General features: G+C 48.8%; 1 protein-coding gene across 5 annotated transcripts in view; it reads right to left on the bottom strand.

The window, feature by feature from the left end:
- TRIM66 (tripartite motif containing 66) overlaps window positions 1-24512 on the bottom strand; it is a 60025-nt gene that overhangs the window by 28412 nt on the left and 7101 nt on the right. For all 5 annotated transcript variants that reach the window (XM_045803845.2, XM_045803842.2, XM_045803843.2 and 2 more), the window contains 7 exons: window positions 22450-22756; window positions 6929-7032; window positions 5361-5508; window positions 4356-4488; window positions 3928-4044; window positions 2344-2458; window positions 1626-1772 (listed from right to left, as the gene is read on the bottom strand). In XM_045803845.2, coding sequence (XP_045659801.1) covers window positions 1626-1772; window positions 2344-2458; window positions 3928-4044; window positions 4356-4488; window positions 5361-5508; window positions 6929-7032; window positions 22450-22756 — 1071 coding nt within the window. The remainder of the gene's footprint in view (window positions 1-1625; window positions 1773-2343; window positions 2459-3927; window positions 4045-4355; window positions 4489-5360; window positions 5509-6928; window positions 7033-22449; window positions 22757-24512) is intronic.

Below are 24512 nucleotides of genomic sequence, written 5' to 3'. Positions count from 1 at the left end.
AACTAATGTCCTAGTCGCCGTCTTGGCCTCTTCTTCCTCCATCTCCTTAGTGTCAGTCACCTTCACCTCTCTTCTCAGTTCGGGCACCATACCCAGACCTTTTCTTCATCTAGAGACCTTCATCTGCAATAACTGACCCCCTGCTCTAACTCGCTCTCGCTCTTTCTGAGCACGCTCTCCAGCCTCACCGAACTCCCCAAGCCCCACTCCACCAGTGTCTAGGGCCGGCCCAGCTTCCCATCATTTTCAGTAACGTTATCAGTAGGGCCTAATTCCGTCCACATCACCACTGTCCATTAACCTTAGGTCAATCCAGCCATCCCAAAGCCATGTTTTCTGGGGTCTCTTCAGTGACCACTGATCTCAGGGGCACCCTGCTGTTCTTTCTCTTTTCACTTCTTTTCTTGTTGGCTTCCTCTTCCACTGTCCTTGACGACTAAAGTCCTCACTTCTCTTATCAATTCCACTTACCCAGTGCCTAACCCTCTTATCTCCTACTTCAGAAAGGACAAGAGACATAAAAGACAAACTGCCCCAAACTGGTACCCTGTCTACCTCCAAACATTACACGGAGACCTTCCTGTCCTCCCTCTTCAGAGGAAGTGCCTTTTATGTTTAGAGCCAACTGGTTCTCTCTGCCTTCTCAGTATGCTCACTCCACCACCCATCTCTTTTCTCTGTCATCAACCTCTTCTCCCAAATACACTTGCGCAAATGTCTTCCATACTTAAAATCAATCCCCCAACTCTGTCTCCTTCTCAAACTACCTTATTTCCCTTCTTTTCACTTCTGTTCCTACTTCCTCCCCTCCTCTCCTCAGTCCCCTCATTCTAGCTTTTCACCCTCCTGTTTTGCTGGGATTTCTTTCAAAAGATCACCAGGGACCTCTGGAATCCCAGATCTCAAGGCTTCTCTTCACCACTCATCCTCTTTCACTTAGGTAGTAATAATAATATTGACCACTTGAAATTCGAAACTCTTGTTAATTTCTGTGCACCAACCCCTCCTACTTTTCTCCTGCAATCATCTCGGACTGTTGCTTCTCACCCTCCTTCACTCTTCTGCTTCCTCTGTCTATGCTGAGAATGCTACTATTTCCCTCGGTTCCAGATGTCTTGTCTTTCTTCCCTCACACACTCTTCTGAAGTGACACCACCAATGCCCCGGTGACTCCGCATTTCTATTCCCAGTCCTGACTTTCCTTCTGACTTCCAGACCCATCAGTGGACACAGATCTTGGACGTCTACTTTGAGATGCCCTGCAGGCGCCTTACAGTCAAGATATCCCAATACGAACCCCACCAACTTCTTTCAAAATTCTCGCCCCTTCTCCTGGTCTTCACCACCCTCACAAGCCCAATACCTCAACATCATCCTCAATGGCTCCTTCCCTCTTAGCCCCCATTTAACCCAAACAACTGTCTTCTGGGATGTCCAGAACACGGTTAGTGTCCAGGCTCACGTCTGAATCCATGACCTCACACAGAACTACAGAATTTCCCACCTGACTTGCCTGGAGGAAAGCAAGACCGTTTCAGCAGCTGTCCTTGGCACTGGGGGGTTTGGTAAAAGATACTTTTCACTTACTAACCCCAAAGCAGTGATTGATGAGTTGGAGCTCTTACCAGCTCTTTGCTGAACAGGAAAGGGACACTGGTTTTGCTGCAGACAGCCCAACTGATGAAGTTCTGCACATGCTCAAACTGACGGCTCAGGGCCATGATGCTCTGGAACTGCCGCTCCAGCTTCTGCTTTCTCTCATTAGTAATGCTCTGGGTATGGACAGAGACGACAGTCCCTCATCCCGTTCCTGGACTTCAGTCCACCTGCTTGGGGAGTCTGGTGGCCTGGGTGTCAGTGTGAACCCTGATGGGGTCAGATGAGACTGTGCCCCGAGCGGATGACAGTGGGACAGGCTGCTGCCCTGGGTGGCAGAGGGACGTGGGAAGGGAGGGAGGAAGGTGGGTGGATTTTCTAGTGCCAATGTGGAATGGGTGATAAATGAATGAGGACATGAACAAATGTATACATCTCTCGGGCATAACTTTTCACGACCCTCTCCTCCGAGGCTATGAGCCTGCATAGTCCAGAAAGGTGGGTGCCTTAAAGCCATAGCACTGATGGGAGTTTGAACTGACTTTCTAGCCCTCAACGAGCCATGCTCCCCAAATGACACTGGACATTTTAAGATCTAGGGAACAGTACAGAGCTATGGAAACTGCACATCCGAATTCCAGCTCAGGCAGCTCTGAGCCCAGGGACTAGTTTGGTATGTGCCTGGTTTTTGAGGAGAACTAGGGAGAACACCAACCCATCCATGTGGACCCATCTGTCCACACGTACCTCCAACTCCTCTATGAGCCCGTTGGCCTGTTTGTTCAGCTCATTCATCAGAACCATCTTGGCCATTTTGATCTGGTTTTCCACCTTCCTGTGTTGATGCTTCACCTCAAAAATCCTATAAACAGAACAGGACAGAGCACGGTGAACCCCTCCCTCCAGGCCTGTGAAGGCCTAGAGACAGCAAACATAATAGCCAACAACTTAGAGGCTGCCTGTGAAGATCAGGGCCCAGCAGGCACCAAATATAAAGAAATGAGAGCGTTCCTCCACCATCCTAACCTTTGTACAGCCCAGCCCACTTGATCTAAGTGGGCCAACGGCCCAAAGCTTGACCAGGCTTTCTCTAGGTAAACCTTAGGTCACCAGCAGCTCACTACTTACACAGCACTGGAGGCAGCACAGAGAGAGTGAGTCATGTCATCTGTTGTCTTAAAAAGGTGGATATCCATTAAACAAGTCCATGCAGTACAAAGAGCATGGGCAGAGACAGAAAATAAACTAGTGGCTGCCAGGGGCTGGGGATATTGGGGGGAGTGAGGAGTGACCACTAATGTGTGTCGGGTGTCTTTTGGGAGTGATAAAGTATTCTAGAAGTAAACAGTAATACTGATTTACACAACTCTATGAATATACTGAAAACCACTGAATTGTACATTTTAAAAGGGCAATGTTATGGCATATAGATCAGTAAAGTGTTTTAAAAAAAAGAACATGGGAGGGGCGCCTGGGTGGCTCAGTCATTAAGCATCTGCCTTCGGCTCAGGTCATGATTCCAGAGTCCTGGGACTGAGCCCCGCATCGGGCTCCCTGCTTGGCGGGAAGCCTGCTTCTCCCTTTCCCCTGCCTGCTGCTTCCCCTACTTGTTGTGCTCTCTCTCTCTCTGTGTCAAATAAATAAAATCTTAAAAAAAAAAAAAAAAAAAAGAGAGAGAACATGGGGTTTGAAGTCATACAGATCTAGCTTCTAAATCCAGTTCAGTCACTGACTAGCTGAGTGGTCTCAGACAAGTCACCTAACCTCTCTGAATCTCAGTCTCGTCATCAGTATGATGGAGACACAAAGAATTATAAGAACTACACAAAATCCTGCATGTACTTGCCCAACCCAGTGCCTGCCTCATGATGAGCTCTTAGTACCTACTAATTCCTCTTCCCACACTAACCATCAATGGTCCCATATCATTTGTAGATCTGTACGGAAGACACTGGGAAAGGGCGGATAAAGGGCAGATTGCCATTTACTTAATGCGTCTTCATGATAAACCCAGGATCTGCTTTTGCCCTTGTTCTCAAGCACCTACCTCTGGCTATGTCATGGCCACATTCAGAAGGCATGTGCTTACGCCCAAACTCACACTGATTATCCTGACCTAGCGTGGTTCCATCTACCAAGTGATGACCCAAAGCCCTTTCAGTGGCCACAAGACCTCTAAGTTCCAGGACATATGCCTTCTGGGACATATGTCCACATCTGCTTAACCTCCTGCATTCTTCATAAGTACTACATCTGTTAGCCTGGTATCAGGATCCAGGATGTCAGGAAACGTAGCATTTCCAGCATTGGCGAGGGGCTAGTGTGTGTTACCTGTCCTCAATTTGTTTTGCAGATGTCTGTAGACTAGATTTCTTATGAGCCACCTGTGTAGTCACACTTTCTAGAAGCATCCTCTGGTTTTGCAAAACTTCTTCAAGATGTCTGCACCTAAAGGAGGAGGCAGAGAAAAAGCTGAGGAGGGCCGAGACTTCTGAGCACACCAGCCAAGCAAGAACCCCCACTGTATTGTCCCAGCCAGGCCCACAGAAGCTAGGTTACATCTGGGGAAAGCGCTGAGTCTTGGCCCTTCAGGCCTTCTCCAGAAAAGGCCCACAGTGGGAGCAGAGGAAAAAAATGCAGCCTCAGGGCCCCAGTCTGGCGTAGGCAGGGAGAGGATTTTGACACACCGCGAGCCCAGCGCTAGCAAAGCAGAGTCCAGAGCCTTCCCAAGGCCCCTTCAGGCAGCCGGCCCACCGCACCTGTGTTCTTTGTGCTCCACCATGAGGCAGCTGTGGCACGTGAGCACATCACAGGTCTCGCAGAACAGCTTGAGCACTTCCTGTGTGTGTAGAGGACAGTACAAGGCGAAGTCCCCAGAACCACCACTCACTCCTGCCAGAGAAGACAGAGAAAGTGGGCTTCTCTTGCTCAGAAAGACGCTCAGATAAGCTCCACTGAGCAGCCCTCAGCCCTCAGTGGACACAGGGGAGACCCAGAGCTTGGAGGGAAAGCAAGCGGGAGAGGCCTCTCTCTGGGCCAGGGAGGTTTTAGGAGCACAAAGAAGAATGTGAGCTGAGCCTGGCGGGACTTGCGCAGCTGCACAGAAATCACATGATGCCCAGCCCCAGGCACCCCGACTGCTTGCCCCAGGCACCCCGACCGCCGGCCCGAGGGTGCGGAAGGTGCTTGCCGCTGCCGCACACAGATCTCCTGCAGAGTGTGGGTCCTCTCAAATTCAACCTAAACCTCTTCATTCACCAGGATGCTGGCGGGGGGGGGGGGGGGGGGTCCAAGCCAGATCACACTGGATCCTTAACTTTGGTTCCTGTGGGTGCGACAAAGGTAAAACCCCTCCCATGGTTCAAGGACCTTGGGCAAAGACGGTCAAGGAGGCTGTCATTGAAAACAAGTGGCACTGGGTGGACAAATGGATAAGCCCTGATCCGGGCTGTGTAATTAGGCAAGTCACTAAATAGAAGTGAGGTATGATGGCTCTGAATGGACGTGAAAGCAGGGAACTCAGCTGGCTCCCACGATAATTCATGACTACTTCTCCCTGCACATCTCGCTCACACTCACTCCTCCCTGTCCCCCCCCCCAAAGGGAGAGCCCAGCGTGAACCTGTCCCCTGAGAAAGGCTCGGAGGCCACCCCTACCCTCACCCCCAGTAGGGAAACAAGGTGAGAACGAGCCGCTCTCCGGAAGTCTGCCGCCCGGCGCTGCTTGGGGGCGCGCGAGCCAGGGAGGACTGCAGCGAGAGCTACCTGGCGGTCCCTTGTGGGCGCGGGGAAAGAGCGGGCCCCCGGGGGCAGGGCCGTGCCGGTGCTCCTCGGTGCACGAGCTGCACAGCCAGCGGTTGCAGTAGGTGCACAGGATGTGCGCCGCCCTCTTCTCCTTGCACTCGGAGCAGTTCTGCAAGCACAGAGGTCAGCGGTCACACTGGATCCTCCTCCAGGGTGGCCTCGGGGAGGGGCTGGGCGCCTGGAGGGCTGTTCCCTGGAGGGCAGTCAATTCTGGAGAGCCGCCTGGGAGGGCCGCATGGTGGCTTGTGAAGCAAAGCATCCTCTGTGACTAAAACAAGAGCGGCCTCAGGGGCTATTCCCCCAAGTCCCGTGCTGCGGATGAGAACACCCGAGTAAGTAAGGCAAGGTGGGGCTCCCCAGGCACGCACAGCCTGCACGGGGTGGCGGCCGGTCACGGTCAGTGGGTGATGCTGCGATAAAAGGCCACGCCAAGTGCTAAGGAAGCAAAGGGGGTTCCCAGGGGCTGAACCTAGGAAGTGCCAGGAACTACGTCATGAGGAGGTGACTTCCGATGGGATAGGGAATGACAAGCACAGGTCTGCCAGGCAAGGGAGTGAGATGGGAGAGCACAGGCAAAAACAGAAAATTCCGTGTGCCTGCGAAAGGGGAGAAGCCACAGCTGCGGGAGGACACAGAGAAATGATCACATACGGCCAAGAGAGAACAAGCATACGGCAACTCTCAGAGCCGAGCTTCCACAACTGCCGCGCCCAGGAGAACCTAGTCCTCTCCTAGTCCGGACGTTCATTCACTCGGTCAGCAAATCTCTTGCAGGGCTAATGCAAATCATGAGTAAAAAAGGAGATCTGGAAAAAGTTGGCCTGTCTGGGCCTGAATAATACAGGCCGTCAAAATGATGTGGATTCTGACAGTGTCCTTGTACTGGCATCTGACAAACCCACAGTGGGGGAGGGGAGAAGAAGAGAAATACGAGTTTTACTAATTAAACTATGAATTCCTTAAGAAAAGAGAACATGGGTGTCTGTCTCCCTAGCACCCAGCACAGGGCCCGGCACGTGCCAGACATTCAATAAGCGTTAGATAGAGCACCGAGTAAGCAGATTGGCCAAATGGATCAAATGCAGCGGCAAGGGTACCCCAGAGGAGAGAGGAACAGGAGATGCCAGTCGGTAAGTGATGCAAAACTTCAGAAACTCAGGGAAAAGGTATTAGTTGTGAAATACAGGCAAGACTGATGAACCCATTTAGTTCAAGCTGGTGTATAAGTTTCAACTCAGGGGGAGAAAAAAGGAAATAAAAGCTCAGTACTAACATTTTCCAGTAAGAGCTATGACAGAGAGAAAAATACCCCCAATTTACTTTCCCCAACTCAAATATTTTCATACTCTTTGGATAGAAGGAAGGATGGGTAGGTGGGTGGATGGATGGATGGATGGATGGATATACAATCAGGCAAACTGAAGGAGTAACAAGTCAGATGAAGTGATGGGTGAACAGGTGAATTTATAGACAGGGGCCCCAAAAATTTCTGAAAAGGATCAGCTGTTTCTTTACTTGTCCTGACTTACCCTGGCCATCTTGGATCGCCCAGTAGAAACGCACTGCAGAAAAAAATGTTCAGTTACATCCCTGGTAAGGTATACTCGCTTACACCCAGGACAGGAGATGAGCTCTGGGAGGGAGGCAAAAAAGCAGAGTCAGGGCAACATGACAGATTATACATAAGGCCTAGACACGAGGCCTTTTAATACACAACACCAAGGTATGTGCCAATACCACTCATGCCAAAATGAAGTACGTTTGATGTCATGGCCTGCACTTACCATCTAGGTACTCTGGACATGACCATCCCAGTAGGGGTCAACCCAACAGACCTCCTCGCATCTTTGTCTAGGCCTGGTCCTACTTTCCTGCCCTCCTCATGAGCCACTCTATCATAGGCCCGACCCTGTTCTGGTTCTGATAACTGGGTGCCTTCCTGCTGCTCCCACTCCTCAGTCCCCAGCTCTGAGAGCCCAACTCCTGTTACTGGCTAAGTTCCAGGGGTCAGTTTAGCCCAGGGAATAGATCTAGCCACTAAGGTTCCCACACAGAAGAATGCCTTTAAAGATCTCACAGCTAGAGCTTTGAGCAAACTCTCCCCAGAGAAAGTAAAGGCCTCCCTGCCTACTCATCTTAGAGGTATTTTTCTCTTACTCCTGCCAATACCAATCAGTCTGCCCATGGGGCTCAGAGGGCTTTCGCTGGGCCTTCTCCATCTAGCCATGTTTGCATGCACCGCACAAGTGTATGTCTCACCTGCGAACATGAACATCTTGTCCTAACCCCTTTCCCTAGAGAAATGTAACCATCTCCAACACTTTCCTCAGCATAGAGGGTTCCTGGACTACATAAGCCACCCTGGAGACTAGAGTGCTCTTCTGGCCCACCTCGAGAGCAGGAAGCCCACTGCATGCAAGGAAATGAGGCTCCTGAGTGGGGCCAGGTGCCTGTGACCAGGCATGCGGGTGACCTGGAAAGCGGTGGCTATGGCAGTGAATGCAGCACAACCACCGCAACCTCCTTGGACTCATATCATCGAAATGATACATTGGCAGTTGCAGTCAGACCAACCGAAGTCTAAATACCAGGTTTACCACCCAGTGACCTTGGTTGGGCAAGTCACTTAATCTCACTTAGCTCCTCTGTGCTCCGGTTTCTTCAGATGTAAAACAGGAAGGGAAAAGAAGAGTTGCCATGAGGTTTCAATTAAATAATGCTTGAGAAAGCACCTAATCCTCCGCAAATGTTGACTGTGAATTCAAAAGAGCTCTCATATCCCATTCACGGCAAGGCCAGGACCTCAATTATCAACTCTCCCAGGTGATCGAAGTCAGAGAGTCTTGAGAGGTCAAGCAAAAACATGGCCACAAGCTCTTCTGCCCCTGCATCCATGCTCGTGCAATCCTAACCGTTAAAAGGTGGAGTCTACCCTCCACCCTTGGAAGCAAGGCTACCTTCATGACCTGCTCTGGCCAACAGAGCACAGCAGAGGTGACACTGAACAGGTTCCAAGCCTGGACCTCAAATGGCTTCGTATGATTCTGCTCTGCTCTCAGAACTCTAAGACCGCGCACATGAACCACCCCAGGTTAGACCTGCTGGGAGATGAGAGACCACGCAGACTGATGCCTTGGTCGTCTCCGGGTCTCACCGGAAGCCATCATAAACCAGTTAGCCCCAACGGACCCACCAGCTGAACACAGATATAGGAGTGAGCACAGCCAAGCCTAGCCAAGCCCTGAAGAACCACCCAAAGAGTCTCAGTCCAAGTTGCTGACCTACAGAATCATCAGTAAAATACAGTTTTTGTTAATTACTGAGTCTTGAGTGTCTCATAATGCAGCAACAGCTAACTCATCTATCCTAGAAAAATCAAAATCCACGACTTCATGCAAAGTAAAAATTCAATACTCTTTCTCTCCTTCCCCCCCCAGCCCCTCCCACCGAAGAAACCCTCCCCAGCCTTCACAGAGCCATGGATCTACCATCTCCCAGATATTCTCCTGCCTGTCAAGAACAGTGGCCGGAGGTGAAGAAGAATGTTCTTCACAGGTGTCATCATTCAGAGGAATCGGGTGACTGTCCCTCCCTTCCACTTGGCTCGTCCTGGGGAGACCCTCCTCATCTACCCCCAGGTCAGAAATGATTTTGTTGAAATGATTTTGTTGAAAATGATTTCCACAAGGCTGCTAAGCCCCTGGCAGCAGACGCCCAAACATCCATCTCATTAACCTCATGAAAAAAGAGAAATAACTGAAGAGATCAGACGAGGCCTCATAGCACACCCTCTGCTGCCCCTGGCCTTAAATGCCCAAGTCCCCATCCTGGTGCTCACGGTGCCCTCCAAGCCGGCCTTCCCTCTCTCTAGTCTCATCTTCAGCTTCACCTGCCACACACCTGGTGTCCTTGCCAGGGCAAACATCTCTGCTGTCTTCTCAATATCAAACCTCTGCCTAACTCTGTTCGTGAAAGTGCCGTTCCCTCTCCCCTCCTTTTCAGATAAACTCCTCTTCATCCTTTCAAACCTGTTTGAACGTTCTACCTTGGAGAAGCGGGTTGATTTCCCTCAGGATGAGTTAATTATTCCCTCTTCTGAGTTCCCACAGCACCATGAACATCCTTCTAGTATGACAAATATCACATTGCATTTTAACTATCTGTTCATATGTCTGCATATAAAAATAATCCACAATTGGCACTAAAGGATAGTGCATAATTTTTAGCAGATTGGACAATTACATTTCTTTTGGGTCTGGGTATCCCGTGCATATTCCTTGTACTCGCAGCCACTGAAAGTAGTAAGAAGTCATCTGGAAGTTTTCAGGGTGATCAGAAAAAAAGCCAGGCAGGATGCTAAAGGAATCAGGTCTGATCCAGAGCAGAGGTGCGGTGCTTGGGAAAGGCTGTGAATTGGGAGATGTGGGTTCCAGGCCCAGGCTGGCGCTATCTGTGTAACCTCAGGTAAGTGACCCCTTTCCCCTGAACCTTACTTTCTAGAGCGTTAAAATGAAGGGAACAGAAATAACAGCAAGTTGTGGATTATCCAACCCTCTTCCTCTGCTTCCTCCAGCCAAGCTTCAGAAATATTCCCCTGGGCAAGACTGGATGGGGCAAAGAGCCAAACAGTGACCTGCCTATCACCCTGGTCAGCTAGTCAGGGGACAGGCTTATGGCTTAGGAGGGGCCTACATCTCATAGCTCATCCCACCGAAGAGGGGCAGCTACAGCAGACAGCGGAGCTGGAGCACCATGGCTGTGGTACGAGCAGGTCCCAGGGAGGCTGTGGGGCCCAGAGCGGACACAGAGGACATGCGTGCTCTCTTTCGGTCACAACAGCTTTTTTTTTTTTTTAAAGATTTATTTTAGGGCCCTGGGTGGCTCAGTCGGTTGGGCATCTGCCTTACAGTTCAGGTCATGATCCTAGGGTCCCGGGATCTAGTCCCGCATCGAGCTCCTTGCTCAGCAGGGAGCCTGCTTCTCCCTCTGCCTGCCCCTCCCCCTGCTTGTATGCTCTCTCTCTCTCTGATAAATAAAATCTTTTTAAAAAATAAGATTTATTTTAGAGAGACAGAGAGATAGAGAAAGAGAGAGAGCACACACAAGCAGGAGGGGCAGAGGGAGGAGAGAGAATCTCAAGCAGACTCTGTGCTCACCATGGAGCCCGACGTGGGGCTCAATCTCACTACCTTGAGATCATGATCTGAGCCAAAATCAAGAGTTGGACGCTTAACTGAATGAGCCACCCACGTGCCCCAGGTCACAACGTCTTTGTCCAGAAATTCTTATCCTCCTTCAGAAGGTCCCTAACCCCCATCAAGCTGCGTTAACTTTGAGCTTTTGTTTCAATAGGTTTCCCCATTCTTCAATGTGAATACCAAAACAAAGTTTTACTTTACTTATTTTTATTTTTTATTTTTTTATTTTTTTAGTAGGCTCCTCACCCAGTGTGAGGCCCAATGCGGGGCTTGAACTCACGACCCTGAGATTAAGACCTGAGCTCACATCAAGAGTCAGACGCTCAACTGACTGAGCCCCCCAGCTGCCCCCAAAATTTTATTTGAGACAACTGGAATACATGAACCCATAGGGTTGCAGATGTGTATATAAAATAACCAAATATCTGCTTATAATATTTAACATTTAATATTTAATAGTTATTAATACATATTTTAAAAAAGGATTACATAAAATATTTAGATGCACTTCTGTTTTTCTGTTTGGATTATTCAAGTAATAGCCTTAAGCTTTTATTTCATACACAGGAATATCAATTCTGAGCAATGTAGAGCCAAGACCCAAAGGCCACACAGAACCATCCCTAGAGGAAGTGCAGCTTCTGCCTCCCAAAAGAAGAAGTCACAGGCACGAGAGGTTCTCCTGGGGACACAGGAGCCTGGGACAGAAGCTCTTAAAGCCCAAGGTGTTCAGTCCACCTGTCATAAGAGTGAGCACTCTGGTCCCTGGCAGGTGTGGGGCAGATGATTCTCTTACCACCACTCCCTGCACCAGACCTTTATGCATGTTATCTCATTTGATCATCAAACCACCTCTGAGAGTCAGGCATTATCCCCATTTCATAGCTGGGGAGACTGAGGCTCCAAAAAGACGCCACCTGGCAAAGATCACACAAAACAGGGGCAGAGCTATGATTGGAATCCAAGTCTCTCTGATTCTAAACCTCAGCCCTTTCCATTACGCTAAAGCTCTCTAATTTAAGTGTAAACAAGGTAGTTTTGTTTTAATTAATTCAATAATTTTATTATAAGTATTCCATAACATGATTTATTTTAGAGAGACAGAGAGATAGAGAAAGAGAGAGAGCACACACAAGCAGGAGGGGTAGAGGGAGGAGAGAGAATCTCAAGCAGACTCTGTGCTCACCATGGAGCCCGACGTGGGGCTCAATCTCACTACCTTGAGATCATGATCTGATATTCCATATATTCCATATAATATTCCATAATAATGATTAGACTCTAATGATGACCTGAACCCAGCTTTGGATTATGGGAATCCGGAAAGAAGGAACTCAGAGCCAGCCCCATCTGTGTTTCAAGTTTTAAGAAATACGATCTTTGAGAAAAGGCAGGTGAAGACTTTTTCTGCCTGGTAATAAATCTGGGGATAGTTTCATATTATAGGACCAGTGGTTCTCAAACTTTGTTACATATTTGAATCCTATGGAGCACTTTAAACATACTGATGTCCAGGCCATACCAACTAAATCAAAGTTTTAGGAGGTGGGATCCAGGCATAAGCATTTGTTAAAATCCCCCAGGTGATTCCAATACACAACCACGTTTGAGAACCAGCACCTTGGAGAGAGCATCCCCCGCACCCGTACCTGAGCTGGATAGCTCTTTCCCTGTACCACACAGCTGAGAAGGGCAAGACCGTCCAGTTTTAAAGAAGTTAGGAAACATAGTGAATGCAGCTGTGATGTATCTCCCCTCCGGCAGGGAAGGGAAGAGGGCAGATTCCTGACAGACAGCAGGGTGTCTTGATACCTAGCTACCGTGGGGACTGGTGGTGAGTTAGAGGACACATCCTGCCTCCCTTAATTCCCCGCTCCACTGAAGCACCCAGGAGCTAAGGGCTCAGGGTGCCTGAGCGTCGGCACCACAACCACTGCCGCCGGGGCCTAGAGTGTGCTGAGCTCAGGGTTAGTGAGGCAGCAAGGGAGGGGGGTCAAGACTGGGTAGCCCACCCTTCAGACATGAACAGCAGCGCCAAGGCAACCTGGGGACCAGGGGACTAGGCTGGGAGAGAAATCCCAAGGAGGTCTCAAGAAAGCTAGCATTGGGTCAGCTCAGCCCACCAGGTAGGGACCCATAAACCCCAGGCGCATAAGTCTGAGGCTGACCCTATGCAGCCCACTGAGGGTTAAGAAGTCCTTCATTCGACAGCTCCTGTCCACAGCTCCAAGGAACTTTACAGCTGGGGCCCAAGCTCTGACTCCCACAGCGCAGTGGCGCGCTCTGAAGCAGCCTGACGCTCCTCCTCCAGCTCTCACCTGTAGAACCAAAGCTGCATGGACCTAGCTTTTTGCATGTAGCCAATTCCCTCACCATGCAGATGGTGACGTGGAGGCCCAGGGAGAGGGAGGGACTTAGCTGAAAGCCACGGAGCCCTTATAAAATATAGGTGCTACCTTGAACCACTAAGCAGTCCCTGATTACCTACCTCTGGAACCACAAGTAAGATATTCTACCTCCTTATGCCTCTGTCAGTCACTAGGCAAGGAGAAAAAACAAACCAACCAACCGCCCCTCTGGTGGTATCCTCTGGCATGTTGGCCATCCTCACCACCCATTCCCGCTCTCCCACCCCGGGGCAGCCCCAGGGTACTTAGGCACCAGCTAAGCCCCCCACCACAAAAGCCCCTGCAGCCCTCCTCGAGCCCATAACTCAAAGCAGCACCCCCTCCAGAGACACACTGCTCCCACTCCCGAGATGCCCAGTCCCTGCTAGAAAGGCAGACTTTGATCCTAAGGGGACTGCTGCTCCTGCCCCTGGCTGCCAGCAGGCTTACCTGTGGCCCTGCTGCCCTGTGATGAGAGCAGCACCTGGGAGAGAAGTCAGAAGAGCGACAGGTGAGACCACCACAGGTCCCAGAGGACGGTGCTCACCGAGTGCCTGGGCACACCCACCCCGCGTGCTGCAGCCGGCGGGGCTGCAGGGCCGAACCCTTGGGGAACTGGGTCCTGGGTGGGGTAAAGGGAGCACCCTGGGTCCTCTCCTTCCTCTGATACATTCTTAGCCGGGGCTGCATTTCTCCAGCTCACCTGAGACGCTCCTGCAAGAAAAGGTTGGTTGACTCCTCCTGTTCCTGTTTATCTCGAAGGCTCTGCAGCAATTTCCCAAACTGAACAGCAAGAGGGAGACCTCAAAGAGGCGACTCTCTTCCTAGCTGCATCTCCTTCCTAATCCTCTGGGTGCCTTGGAATAGCAGCTCAGAAGGAAGAAAACGAGATTTTCAACTTTCAGGAACTAGCTCTGCCGCCCTCTGCACGGCTCAGGAGGCCATCACTCTCAGCCTTTTAGGACTCGATCCAGAAATCCTTCAGCCCTCCATGTTCCCCAAAATGACAGTGCTCATGTATGGCTGGGATCGGCCCCGATCCGGCAGCTCATTTAAATAGAGCTCATCACAACAACAGTGTTGGTGGAGAAGTGAGTAGCTGCAGGGCCCTGGGGACCCCCTGTTTATACGTAGGAAGAATGATGCAATCTGGGTATCAAAATAGCAATCCAGAACGGAATAACAGGCTCACGCAGCAGCGGTGCCTGCACACCCAGAGCTCAAGTTGACACACTCTGTCAGCCCCACACTGCTGCAGCACGCAGATGCCAGGCACACGCTCTCACCGCATCATTTTAAAAATCAGCAGGAGCCCGAGATAGCCCTCCATGCCCCCGGCACGGAAGGAGGGTGTGGGGGGGAGACCTTCGACAGACATTAAAATCTATCTCCTACACACTCACCTGCTCCTGCCACTTCACCTGAAGTCCTTATCCTGTGACGTCACAGCCAGTTGCCATAGTGACCAATTGTCCGTCACAAGTGGAGGATTAGGACTTCGGATGGGGAAGACACACAGTTATGATGCACAAAGGTCCTGGGAGGTGTCCCTTGGCAGCTAACTCTACCCTCCCCGCCCCCACCCCGGGGAGATAACAGTCGAACACAAGCAGGGAGAGAAAAGGAAAAGCAGGGTCGAGTTGAGGGAAGACGTTAGGAGGGGGCAAAGCTACAAGTACAAGATAATTGTAAAAGCAGAGAGCACAGGAAACGCGTGGGTGGGGAATGGCAGGGAAGATGCTTGGAAAAACTGTCAGGACAGTAAGTTCCTGAAGGGCCCTGAATGCTAAGCTAAGGAGCTTGACCTTTATCCTAAAAGCAAAGGCTCTGAGAGGGACAGAGCTGGGCTTTGTGATTATCTTGATGAACTGGGGACGGGGAGGGGGGGCGGGGGGGGGGGTCAGGGGGAAGTCTTGTCCAGTTTAGCAGTAGTGGGGTCCCAAACAAGGGCAGCAATGGAAAGAAAGGGACAGAAGAGTCGTTTCAAAGAGAACCAATAGGGTGTGACCAAAATAGGCTGTGGGAGGGAGTGGTGGTGTGTGAAGAAAAAGGAGTCATTGGAGGGGCTGTCAGGACCAGAGGTTAGAGGGAGGGAGAGCGCTGTTCCCAAACCCCATCTTACGTGTGCTGTATGTTCTCTGACATCAGTAGCCTCTTTAGGTCAGGCTTCACCCTGCTTTGCTGGACCAGTGATTCACAAATCTGGAGGGTCTGTTACAAGTCCTGAATCTACCAAATCCAAATCTCTTGGGTGTGGGTGTGGGACCAAGAATTTATATATTTTTGGCAAGTTACCCAAGTGATTCTTAGGCATTCAGACGGCACTGGCTCAAGGACCAGTGAGCTGGAAGCAATGGCCAGGCCGACTGCAGTGACCGCCCAGCAGGGCTTTCTGCATCCAGTCTTGTCTCTTCCAATCATTCTTCTTACTAAGCCAGAATAACTTTCCAAAAATACAGATTTGATTGTATTCCACTGACTGAAAGTATCCGATGTCTCTCCGCTGCCTAGAGAATAGCTTAAATTGGTCATGACCCTTCACAAAATGTCCCCGAATTTCCCTTCCAGAATTCCCACTTCCCTCCTTCCAACAATCTTAGATTGCAGCCAAAATTAACTCTGTCCATGTCCTCCTGCCTTTCCCCCATAGGCCTCATCCTAACACTATTTCCTACCTGCAGGTCCCTCCCAGATTCTGGCCTGCCTGGCTCCTACACAGATAGTCCTACTTGATGCCACTCACAAGTTCAAATCCATCCCATTTCCCCAGGCAGAGCCTAAACCAGGGGTCAGAAAACCACAGCATGCTCCTTTTTGGAAATAAAGCTTTACTGGAACACAGTCATGCCCATCCATTTCCGAATTATCTGCGCTGCAGTGGCAGAGCTGAATAGTGGTAACAGGGCCTATAGGACCCACGGAGCCAAAAATATTTACTATCTAGCTTTTTACAGACAAAGTTTGCTGGTCCCTAGCCTAAAGCAATGGCTATTTCAATTCTTCTAGCCTCGCCCTTTGGGGTTCAATCTTGGTAATGGGGATCCTGCTTATTCCCAAGTCTACCTCCACCCCTGCATGCCCAAGTTCTGATAACCGGGTCACACTTGAGCCAACCTTCCGTCTGGGGTAGGACATTAGGAACAAGAAGAGGGTATTCCAGGAGGAGGGAATACCATGAACAGAGGATTGCAGATGTCAAAATGTGAGGCCTCTAGGGGAAAGATCGGTAAAGCTGGTTCATGGAGGGGAGTGACAGAGGTGAGGCTCTAAAGTTAGTTTGGAGTCAGATCGGAAAGAGACCTGAAGGCCACACTAAGTGTCTGTTCTGAACCGTAAGCAATCAAGAGCCTCTTAGGTAGCTAGAGCAGCAGGCCCACAACAGAAGAGAGTGATCAGGGTTGAAGCTAGAGGATTCAAGAGGTGAAGTGATGTCAGGCAAGGGGATCCAGAGAGTGTGGGGCAGGGCCAGGTGGCCCATCCTAGCCCAAGTCAGAACCTGACACGAGAGCTGAGGCAGGAGATGATGGTCCACAGCTTTCAGAGCTCATGTTCGTAGGACCACCCAACTGCGAAATCAGCTTTCATGAAGGGCCAAGAAAGAGCCCATAGCGGAATGCAGAAGGTACAGGTAGGATGGATCGAGGCTCATCTCATCTGATAGACTGGCACCTCTACTTCTTTCACGTCAAATCTCAAGAGTCAATCCAAGGACTGCACTGACATACTCCATGCAAAGCCCCTGTTCCCAATTCCAACCGGGCCTGGACAGAGTGACAGTGGGAGAACCAAGGGCAGCAGCCTACTCTAGGTCTGCAGCTCCTACTGGCCCTCAAGTCCAGGCACGCCCTGGATTGGCAGGCAAAGGAGCTGAATTTTTTTTCAGGCTCTGTAATAACTATGGCATTCAGCAGGATTCTAAGGCTTTCTGGACTCCTGATGCTCCCTTTATGCAGCATGGGATTAGAGATAAGCTCCAAGGGTCTTTCCTGTTCTCTAGCCTCCACAGCAGTCAACCAGGACTGGCCCCCTTGAATGAGAGAGTTCCAGTAGACAGGGGGCCCCTCCAAGACCCTGTCCATCAATTACAGCTACCTTGAACTGAGGGAAGGCTCAGCAAGTCTACTCTAGCTATATCCTTCCAAGCAGTGCTGGCAGCAGCTAGCACATTCCTCCCCCCACCCCCGCTACCCCCATGCAGCCTGCCTCCTTCCCAGTACCAGGGGAATTGCTCTCCCAGTAACAGGTACCGTTCTGAGGTGCCAGTGCTACTCCCAGGGCCCTAGAGAGCCAATTAAGGTGAGGAAACTGTTCATGAACTAAAAAGCCATCATGCTGATAGGCTCGGGAGCTCCAGCTTCTGCACCTGCTGCACACCCAGCTCTGTCCATCTCAGCTGCCTGTCCTCCACCTAGGAGACTTGGGTCACTGCCCACAACAGACCCCACGATGGTTGGACACACCATTCAGCACCTGGACTGAGCCAATAGCAGTCACCTGCCTTCCAGGCTCCTATAGCTGAAATCTCACCCCCACCCACCGCCTCCCACCCTCACCCCAGGCCATTAGAGCCCCTCCAGCTGAGCTCTCATTAAGATCATCATTTCTTTCTCTGACTCTGAGGTTGTAGCATCTTGCATCAGTTCCCTCTCTTTGGATCTTCCCAAAGTCCCAAGGCCTGCCCACTAAGGGACAGAGATTGCTCCCCCTTTCAGCATCTATGGTTTACAAGAGACATGCTGTCACCCATCATTAGCATCAGGAAGCATGAGGCCATGGTGGTTATTTGGTGTTCTTAGAGCTCTTCAAGTCCAGCCCTGAAAGCCAGAGGATTGCCCAGTCAGTTAGTGCCAGAGTCCAGACTGAGCTCCAGGGGCCGTGACTTCCAGACCAGGGCTCTGCCCACATCTCTCACATCACCCACATCGATAATGGGAAAAGTAAGATACTAAACAAGTAGATTCTAAAACTTTGATATCAGAACCAAGGTCTCTCAGCTAGGATTTGTCTTTTAGTAGAGTTGAAAAGGAAAAAGAATGTTCCTTTTACTTACATGGGGAAGGAAATATCTAATCAATTGCCCTTCTGCCCTAAAACAACAACTAGAGCTATAGGAGTCCTGAGAATTTTGAAGACAACTGCAGCACGTAGTAAATGTCAGTTTCAGGCAGTCCACTCCCTGCAGAGCTTGCTATATTATTTAAAGTATCACTTGGCCACTCAGTGGCCAACTTCTCCCATAGAGTTGGACCTGGGACCATTTCCAGTTAGGCTGAAAAGCAAACAGTCCCACGTATATTGGCTCTCATTGGCTGAGTACACCCATTTCCCATACCCAGCCTTTCTGCACGGAGCCCACAGCTCCAGTCATCCCACTGCGTGGCTAAGCCATGTGTGCTCAGCACACTGCTGCCTTCACGCTGGTCCTCATCACTAGCTTTGGAAAACTTTGCCCAGCTGGTCTCCTTAGAGGTGGAGACCTAATACAGACACATTTCCTAGTGGGACAGGGTTGCTGGGGAAAATCTCCGTGAGGCTGTGGCCGCATTAAAGATGTGCACCTGAGGACTCGGGCTGCAGTGCTGGTTCCTTCCTCAAAGATTCTCCATGGAGCCTCCCCATCTGTTCAGTGATTCCAGGTGAAATCTTCCCCTGAGTAGAGTGCTTACGGTGCTCATCACAAACGCTGAAGACAGGTTTGACCTGACCTGGCAATTACCAGTTGTTTTAGACCTTAGACCTCACATATTCACAGTACCCAGGGTTTTCATCTGCAAAATGGGAATAATACCTAATTATAGGGTTGTTGCAAGGTTTTAAAAAGATGAGACAGGCACAAGTACCCCAAGTACAGTGTCTGTCAACCAGCAGCTGCTTGATCTTGCAACCTGAGAAACAGACAGGGGAGCGTCACAAGTGGAACCGTCTGCCTTCCAGGTAAGAGCCATGGGAGATCTCTGCGGATTCACTGATTCAATCGTTTGTTCAATAAATATTCACTGAAGCCCCCATCCTTGTCAGGTTCTGTGTTGGGCTGTGGGCTGGTAGAGATGAAAGGCCCAGTCCAGTTAAATCAGGTGCCTCCCCTAGTGCCAGGCACCAGTGCAGAAGTGCAGGCCTGGGGAGGTCCCCCTGAGGGATCAGAGTTGAAAACCAGCTGCACGACCCCTGAGCCCAGGCACACAGCAACGCTCAGCTCTGCCCAGCAACCAGCAGGCCTAGATTCATAGAAGTGGACTTATCCCCATGCGCTATTGGCCCATCCGGCTGGAGGCACTGATGCTATGGAACCCTGTTTATTCTTCAGCCTCTACCCATCTCCTCTCTAGCTGCTCCCATATTTTACTTTTGAAAACCCCAGACTGGCAGAAATAGGATAAGCATTTTAGCAAGTCTGTGCCCCTACTCTGCTGGACAAAGTGGCAGTCCTAAATGCTCTTTCCAAAGAACCAGAATCCCAAGCATGGCTTCTCAAATTACAGACCAGAAATCCAGTTCAGGTATTGGGTCTTTCACTAGACTAACCAGAGATAGACAACAGTGCTCCTTTCCATGAGACAGCTCATTTGGGTACCATTCTTTCAGTTCTTCCAAAAACATTCAGTGAGCACCCACACAGCACAGAGTCCTAAAATCTCCAAGTAGTCACGGAAGCTGATTCTACTCTTTACCCATAAATGCAAATATGGAAGGTAATAATGGCCTGGCCAGGTCATAGAACATACTAAAGAATGTAAGATGCCACATATTCAAGAAATTGTCTCTCTTATTCCAAATCAAGCATATTCACATCAGACTGATTTTTTTTCCACTTCAGTTTCAAAAGTTCTAAATAACAGTATTTTCTCAAGTTTCTCAGCTTCTTACTATCTCCTATGAGCAGTACAGAATGTTAGACATGTACGTGATCATTTAATCTTCCTAACAATCATCTAAGGTAATTATTACTATCACCATCCCCATGTTGTAGGCGACACAGCTTGCCCAAGCTGCACAACTCCTAAGTGGCAGGCAGACTTGAACTCACACTCAGATCCCCAGACATATTGACACCGAAGCTTATGTTTTATTCTCCATTATATACTCAGAATAACTTGGTGAATGAACACTATGATTCTAATAATAGGCGTTTGTATGGCTTAGTTTTCTGACTTTAGAGCCATACAAAGCCTTGAGACATGCATATTAGTTCGTGTTAAGAATCCTAAATGAGATCAAATGCTTAAACACAAGAGTTAAACTATAAAACTCTTAGAAAATACAGGGGGAAAACTTCACGACAATGGATTTGGCAATAATTTCATGGTTAGGACACCAAAAGCACAGGCGATGGAAGCAAAAATAGATAAATTGGACTTAGCAAAATTAAAGACTTCTGTGCATTAAAGAACACTATTAATAGAACAAAAAGACAACCCATGGAATAGGAGAAAATATTTATAAATCATATATCTGATAAGGGCCTAGTACCCGTAACATATTTTAAAAACTCCTACAACTCAACAACAACAACAAAAAACCCCAATTAAAAAGTGGGCAAAACTGAAACTATACCATCATACAACTCTCCATTCCTCCCCGCTCCTCGCCGTCCCCCAGCCCCTGGGACCACCCGGCAACTTCCTGTCTATGATTTTGACTACTCTAGGTACCTCATGGAAATAGAATCATAGACTATTTGTCTTTTTGTAACTGGCTTATTTTATTTAGCATAGTGTTTTCAAGGTTCATTCATGTTGTAGCATGTGCCAGAATTTTCTTCTTTATTAAGGCTAAATAATATCCCACTGTAAGTATACACCACATTTTGTTTGTCCATTCATCTGTCAGTTGGACACTTGGATTGCTTCCACCTTTTGGCCATGAGAATAATGTGGTTATAACACAGGTGTACAAATATCTCCTTGAGTCCCTGCTTTTAATTACTTAATTCTCTCTGGATATATCCAGAAGTGGAATTGCTAGATCATATGTTGATTTTATTTTTAAATTTTTTGAGGAATGGCCATACTGTTTTCCACAGAGGCTGTACCATTTCATATTCCCACCAATAGTGGACAAGATTCCAATTTCTCCACATCCTCACCAACACTTGTTATTTTCTGTTCTTTCTTCGTAGTAGGAGCCATCCTAATGGGTGTGAGGTGGTGTATTGTTGTGGTTTTGGTTTGTATTTCCCTAAAGATGAGTGATGTTGAGTATCTTTTTGTGTGCTTACTGGCCATTTGTATCTCTTGTCTGGAGAAATGTCTACTCAAGTCCTTTGCCCGTTTTTAAATTAGGTTGTTTTTTATTGTTGAGTTGCAGAAGGCCTTTATATATTCTGGATATTCACCCAACAATGCTGGAACTTTTTAAGACATATTTAAGATTCACCATGTTTATAAATTTAACTTATTAGATTTCCAAGTCTCCTTTAACTAGGAATATTTATTTGATGGACAACCAAAATACTGAAAAAGAAAATAAAATACACTTAATTTATAAAAGCAAATAGTAGCTAGATTTGTAAATATGTTTAAATATTAATAAAAACCCCTTTAAAAGTGATTGTTAAAATTTGCTACATTTATAAATAGAGGAAGACACATAAGTTAAAATTAAAAGTTTAAGGAAGGACTAAATTTAAGTTTAAAAATCAGATATTAATTTTAAAAATCAAACTAGGTCATCTTTTCTGTGCTCCAGATTCACAAAAGAGCGCAGGGAGGTCACACAGTTTGCCCAAAGGTTCAGAGGGCCCCAAATTCATAAAGACAGCTGCACCGCTATAATGCCTCAAGGCACCTCGCCTTGGGCTACAAATCACTTTAGTAATACTGCAGACAACAAAGCAAACAGAGAAGATGTTTCTAAACGCTCTCAACTTGTCTGACTTTCTCATCCTCCAACCTCCAAGTTCGTCCAACAGAGACTGCATCTCTATTACAGGCCCGTGCTAGAATGCTGAGCTGGAGGGACCTGGTTCACATCTCCAAGGACTCACAGTCCTCAATGAGATTGTTCCCTAGGAAACCTGATATTCAGGAGCAAGACGCAAGCTCCTCCCCCATGGCAGCGACTTAATTGGTGAATGGTTCACTAGCCCGCGTCTGTTCAAAGTCAGTTCCTGGCCAGTCCTAGGGGGGCAGTAGCTCTCCCTCCGCCTTGGAAGTTTAGTGACTCAGGACAGTGTCCTCTCCATCTGGGGAGTCAGCCAACCCTTGAATCAACACCTTTCCAGGTTTCTCAGTTTGCCACCAACTCAAAGAAATCCCAAACTTGCAAAGTCCCAGCTTACAGAATAGAGATAGCAGGCATCAGGAGGATTGCTCTGTCTCCCAGATTCCCCAAAGAGTTGTGTTCGGCAATGAGTATCCCTTGGGCATTTAAATTCTGATTCTTTCTACACCTGAAATTCAGTTCCTATGAAACAGGAAGAGACCGGTTATATGGAAGGAGGGGAACTGGCGATACTTTTGTACTTACCATCTGGGACAGTCCCGAGAACCTTGGCCACCTGCCTCAGCTCCTGGATCAAGCCCTGGAAGCAGTCTTTACAGAGCAAATGCTGGCAGGGTAGGAACCGGGCACCCACATCGTCCAGGTCCTGTCGGCACACGGAGCAGGTCTGTACCATGGCCTCCATCTGACCACTCCCATGTTTCTGGTCAATGAGTGGCAGCCCCATAAAGCTCATGCCCATATCGGTGCCCATGCCCGTGCCCGGGACCGGGGCTCTTCCGATGATATCCTCAGGTGTGAAGCAGCGTGTAGAGCGAGCAAGCTCCACTCCCTGTAAGTGAAGCACAAAGCATGGTGACTCATTTCTTTTGGGTGGGGAATGCTCCTGGAGGACTCAGAGAGCGGGAGACTTGTGCCCTGCAGCCTGCAGGCCTCAGCCTCGCACTCTCCCTTGAGCGCAGAGACAGTCTCCAGCATCTCCGCTGCAGAAAGCAAAGCCTGCAGAAGTCTGCTAGGTGGTATGCTTCTTACACTGTTTGTTTGCCTTCAGAAGTGTCCCACATCTACCTGCACTTCTCTTTATTAGTGGGCAAGCTTGAGCCGAGGTTTCATTGGGGAAAAGAGAAGGAATGTATTAAGAGTCAAGTGTATGCCAGGTCCTTCCTATGCTTTGACTCAGTTCTCACAACTACTCTTGGAGATAAGCATTATGATACTTTTACAAATCAAATAAAGCCATGAGGGACAGGCTGGGGAAACTGAGGCTCAGAGAGGCTGGGTCATTGTACAAAGACAGATGGTAAACAGCAAAGTTCAAATTCAAATTCAAAATCAGACTTCACCCGTTACTACTGAAATATTTCTCAAGCTGAGGTCCACACACATATTTTCATGAGTTCCCTCCAGTATTTTTTCATTAGTATTCATTCTGATAAGAAGTTTTTAATGTATCAATATTTTTTAAAAGATTTTATTTATTTGACAGAGAGAGAGGCAGCGAGAGAGGGAACACAAGCAGGGGGAGTGGGAGAGGGAGAAGCAGGCTTCCAGCCAAGCAGGGAGCCCGATGTGGGGCTCGATCCCAGAACGCTGGGATCATGACCTGAGCCGAAGGCAGACGCTTAACGACTTAGCCACCCAGGCGCCCTAATGTATCAATATTCTTATCCACCACCATGAGCTTTTAGAGGCAGTGCTAAGAGTTCAGGAGCTAATGCACACCATGTTGTATTACTTTGTCTCAGGCTAACGAGGAGAGAAAGGGGCAGACTTAATATGTAAATGATGCATTCTTGCCACGTGGAGGCTCAAGAACGGCGTGGCACAGGGCGATGACTGCTTCACGGTACTTGGAACAGAGGAAGGAGGTGGGGAAATTCAGTCATCATCATGGCAGTGGCAGTTGGTCAAACCTGGGAACACGGGGAACACCACATTCAAGCCGTACTAGCAATGCAGTTTAGCAACACGTCATCTGCAAATGAAATCAGTATTGTTAATTTGTTTTGGTTTTTTATAACTTGTAAACTGTATTCAGTTTTATACTTGTATAAGAGCAAAAGAAGTGTACCTGGTTTTATATTTGTACTTGAGAAAGAAAACAAAAATCATTTAATTCAAATCTGGAGCTCTGTATTTATGCAGATTTGAGAGAACCTTCATTTCAGTCCATAGTCTTTGAGAGCCAAACCAATTCAAGACAGAGAGTGACAGGGCCGGGAGAGGCCAGGCTGCTTGGGGGCCCACCAAAATGTCACTAAATAAAATAATGGATCAGTCTGGGGCTCTAAGAGCACTTATTTCCCAGCGGGCAGCATGGTAGACTTGTGGAGGTAAGAGCAGTCTGTCTTAGAAGGTTAAAGTGTGGGGATGCCTGGGTGGCGTGGTCTGTTAAGCGTCTGCCTATGGCTCAGGGTCCTGGGATCAAGTTCCTCGTCAGGCTCCTTGCTCAGCAGGGAACCTGCCTCTCCCTCTGCCTGCGACTCCCCCAACCTGTGCGCGCTCTCTCTCTCTAACAAGTAAATAAATAAAATCTTACCAAAAAATAAGGAAGAAGGTTAAAGTGTGGCTGAGTTTATTTCATTAGA

This window comes from Ursus americanus, chromosome 16 (genome assembly GCF_024610735.1).
Source record: "Ursus americanus isolate L20-20 chromosome 16, mUrsAme1.1.p, whole genome shotgun sequence".
Taxonomy (NCBI): domain Eukaryota; kingdom Metazoa; phylum Chordata; class Mammalia; order Carnivora; family Ursidae; genus Ursus; species Ursus americanus.
The sequence above is the reverse complement of the archived record's forward strand: the minus strand, read 5'-3'. Positions and strand labels throughout refer to the sequence as shown.